General features: G+C 51.9%; 1 protein-coding gene across 1 annotated transcript; it reads right to left on the bottom strand.

Moving 5' to 3' along the window:
• Positions 1-238: 238 nt before the first annotated feature.
• LOC137335909 (zona pellucida sperm-binding protein 4-like) lies at positions 239-3650 on the bottom strand. Its single transcript, XM_068001426.1, has 9 exons — positions 3418-3650; positions 2622-2800; positions 2455-2552; positions 2246-2379; positions 1978-2167; positions 1622-1769; positions 1395-1467; positions 497-610; positions 239-422 (listed from the first exon to the last, which is right to left on the bottom strand). The coding sequence occupies exons 1-9, from the start codon at positions 3638-3640 to the stop codon at positions 274-276; spliced, it is 1308 nt and encodes a 435-aa protein (XP_067857527.1). The 5' UTR covers positions 3641-3650; the 3' UTR covers positions 239-273.
• Between the last annotated feature and the right edge of the window lie 293 nt (positions 3651-3943).

Below are 3943 nucleotides of genomic sequence, written 5' to 3'. Positions count from 1 at the left end.
GAAATATGGGCCCAGGACCATCCCACAGGATCAGAGTTAGAGGCAAGGGAACGAGTCATTCCTTCTCGACACCATTTCACGACAATCCCACCACAACTTTGACCCGGATCTCATTCCGAATTGGGGAAGGTTGCAATTGTTGGCTGCAGCAAAAACAATTCTCAAACCATACACCAAGTTAACTCACTGCAAAGAGTACAATCCAGCGAGCATTTGGAAGATAACACGAGACCAGCAATCATCTACAACAGGATTTTATTATCCAACAGACATCTACAGTTCCATGGAGCTGCACTCGGAGCCCACCCTGCGGCCCTGCTCCATTTTCCATATAGCAACAGTCCCGACCAACAGGGCCACGGAGAGCAGCGCTACCCCAACAGCTAATCCAGGAACACGGAAGGGGGAATCAACAGCAGTATCTGTGGGGAGAAGCCAGGGTTAGATGGGCACCAGTCACTCCATCACGAGACACGGTTGGAGCTCCCTGCTTTACCTTTCTCATCCTGGTGGATCAGAGCAGCCAATCTCGCCTCGCCTTCCAGGAAAAGGATGGGTCCATCAGCGGTCACCAATACCCCAGACTGGTCATCGGCACTTCTTCGCCTCTCTGGGGCGAAGGAGAGGAAGAGACAAGAGTTCATGGTGAATGATTAAATCTTCATCTGTCTGGAAATCCTGAATCAGATGGCCTCATGGAAAACACATCAGGGCCCTGGGTACCGGACAGAGATTGCAGTTCCGGCTATAATTCCATCCGGTCCTCACCAAACGGATTCTCAGAAGGACGTGCAAACTGAGCAGAGTTCGCAATTACTGCTGCCGCCACAATGGTCAGTCTGGTCTCCTGGTGAAAGACACTGATGCACTACTTTGACCCGCAGTTTTATAAGACACTCACAATTGGCCAGGTGTCCGGCCCCGGGACATCCGTTCGGTTCCACCCTGAATTCCCAGTGTCAGAATGATGATAGTTAGATGCTGGTTTAATGTTCTCCAAGGAGAAGGGTGGACTATTCGGAACCGGATGTGGAACACACCCGTGCCAACAATGAGAGGATTCTGCTCCTCAGGGGGTCGGCAGGTAGGGCAGCTCAGCATCCGGGCAAGTAGCAAGGAGCCAAAAGTACCTCATTCATCCCAGCTCAAGGATCAGAGCATCCTTCACAATTACTGACCTGGTGCAAGATGTGCGCAGACCCGCTGCCCGAGATTGCTATTCGAATGGAAACCTGCACCGAATGGAACGGGACAAGTTCCCAGAACCGCCAGATTCGGGACATTCACCCTGTTCCCAGTGTTCGGCCCCTTGATGAGAGAGCCCCGTGTCCAGATGTCCCACACCCACCCCTCCCCGTCAGGGTTTAGTTTCTAGTCAGATCACAGGTACTTACTGGGGCTGCAGGGAGCCGTGCAGTTCTCTCGAGTGGAAGGGTAGCAAACCTCAGCACTGCAGTGGAAATAAACCTGCAAAGGGACAGTGCGGTATGGTCAATCCCACAGCTCCCAGTTAGGAGATTAATGCTTCTACAATCAACCGATCAACAGGGGCCTGCTCACTTAAGACCCAGGGATCATGTAATACCAAGTGACCGGGAAAGAAGCACTGAAGGAAACTCACCTCCCCGGACAGAGCCCGGCCCGAAACTCGGTCCCAGAAAGCGAACGTGCTGACTACAAAACGATTATGGTGAGTTGGGAACAGCAAATGGGAAGCAGCGTTTACCGGGAGGAGGCGGGTTTTGTAGTTATCACCAGCAAAGGGGCACCTGGAACAGAGACAGAGGGGGAGTCACACGGTTATAGGTTTACATCAAACCAATTATACCAAAGTCTGGAACAAAATATCAACTTCGAAGGACTATTTCCCCCTGTCATTAACTCGGACTCCAGGAATGATTTTTGTATTAATCACCGCCCATATCGCCCCCTCCCCAATCCCCACACTGCCTCAAGCCCCCTCACTCGCTCCCTTACCTCTCCACCAGGAGATCCCATCGGAGCCCCGAATACGGCTCTGGGGTGGGGGTCGCCCAGCAGTCATTGAGCAGCAGCACAAGGGACGGATCGTTCCGGTTCAGAACACGAACCTCCACAAACACGGGGTCCCGGAGCACACTCAGGATCGGGTAGTCACTGGCCACGTACCAGCTCCGGTAACCACCATCTGAAAAGAGAAAAATGAAGGGTGGGCACTATTTGGAGAGCCTGAAGTTGGACACTACTATCAGCGAGCACTCGTTACCTCTCGCTATTCTCAGCTCCAGAAGCAGGATCCCGGCCTCAGTGGCAGGCAGTGGTGGAGAAAGTGTGTAAACTCTGGGCTTCACCTGCAGATCAGACTCCTGGCTTCCCCTGTAACTGCACTGGACATGGAGCCTGAAAGAAAACGGACACGGCTGAAGAATTCAGGTCCTCACGGTCTCTACCCGCTGAATGTTCTCCTATTCTCACCTGAAAGGGCTGTCCCGGGTCACCGATCCCATAGCGCCATCCAAGATCTCAAACTCACCCAACACATCCGTTTCATACAGGATGTTAATGCCGTCCAGCTGCAAGAGACGGAAGACCATCATTCCCGAACTGAGCTATTGATGGGACTCCCAGCCCACAATACCTACCCGCTGAGTAGCGCCACATTCAGTGACTGCGAACTGAAAGAGCACAGTGTCTGCAGAGGCCACGATCGGACTGCACTCCGCTCCTTCTCCATCCTTCAGATGGACCGTTGTCAGGTTTACAGGAGGCAGCGTCAAATCCTTGGAGATAGCGATGAGGACCTGCCCATCCTTGGTGCAGACTGCAAGAGAGTCAATGAAATGCGGTTAGTTGACCCACGGGGAGGGTCAAGGGAACCGTTACAGGGAAGGGGACAAACCCCATCCATGTTTCAGTTTCTATCCCGTCCCCTTATCTGTCTAATGGAAACCAGTTGACCAATTACAGCTCGTCACCACGCTGCTTGGATTAAAATTGCTCGCATCGCCGATAGAAATTAAATATCAAATTCAAATGGTCAGTGGCAGCAGGGGCCGGGGCTCATTCACTCTGCCCCTCCCCCCCAACTAGCTGGACAATTACACGTGGCAGAATTCAACCAGTGTGAGTCCCAAGTCACCGAGCAACGGTGGAATGATTTTAACTGCAGCTATTGTGTCAAAGGCCGATTAACTATTTCCCTTTCTGTTTGATTACCAGCCCCCAATCCCACAATCAATTATACTCTGCGGGATTAGAGACTCTCAATCACACCACCATTTCCACTCTCCGGACTGGAAAGGTTTGAAATTCAAACTGACGTTGTATGACAGGAAGGAGAAAGAGGAAACTGTCCAGGGAAACCCCGAGTACAGCGAGATTGCGGGTGAACCTGGAAAGTCCTGGCCCAGAACATAAACGGACTGAGAATACACGCACCTGGAAGACTGTCCAGTGAATAGAAACACGGCGGTGCATCCCGGCTCCCCGCATCAAAGCAGCAGCCTCTCTGCACACACTCACTGGCTTCAATTCCCGGAAATCCGCAGTCTTTGCGGTTTTTGGGAGACAGCCAACATTTATCGGCGGGGAAAAGGAGAGAGGGCGGCTGAGCTGAACAGATTACAACAAGTAACAAACCAAGAATCCCCGAGCCCTCCATTATAACTAACAAACTCTCCCAGGTAAGTGAGAGTAGAAAACCGACTCCCTCTTTTTATCGCAGCGCTGTTAACTGGCAGTAATTGTCTGTTCCAATCAGCCTGAGGCACAGTCCGAGGCCCACGGGCTCCGGAACATAAACCAGCATTCGCACGGCTCACACGGAGATGGGCCTGTTTTTAATTGAAGAAAAAAGGGGAGACTGGGTCCTACGACAAAAAAAGAAGAAAAAAAAAGGTGAGACTGGGTCCTACGACAGCTCCACAATTCGCCCCCGGACTTTTTGTTTGGTTGCATTGAAATT

The sequence above is a fragment of the Heptranchias perlo genome, chromosome 20 (genome assembly GCF_035084215.1).
Source record: "Heptranchias perlo isolate sHepPer1 chromosome 20, sHepPer1.hap1, whole genome shotgun sequence".
In the NCBI taxonomy this organism is placed as follows: Eukaryota; Metazoa; Chordata; class Chondrichthyes; order Hexanchiformes; family Hexanchidae; genus Heptranchias; species Heptranchias perlo.
Note: the sequence above shows the minus strand (reverse complement) of the source record. Positions and strands in the feature narration are given on the sequence as shown.

Coding starts and splice junctions, on each gene's coding strand:
- LOC137335909 (XM_068001426.1), bottom strand. CDS start 3,640: ATGGAGGGCTCGGGGATTCTTGGTTTGTTACTTGTTGTAATCTGTTCA. Junction 2,801..3,417: donor TTCACTGGACAGTCTTCCAG/GTGCGTGTATTC, acceptor ACTCTCTTGCAG/TCTGCACCAAGGATGGGCAG. Junction 1,468..1,621: donor GCCGGGCTCTGTCCGGGGAG/GTGAGTTTCCTT, acceptor GTCCCTTTGCAG/GTTTATTTCCACTGCAGTGC.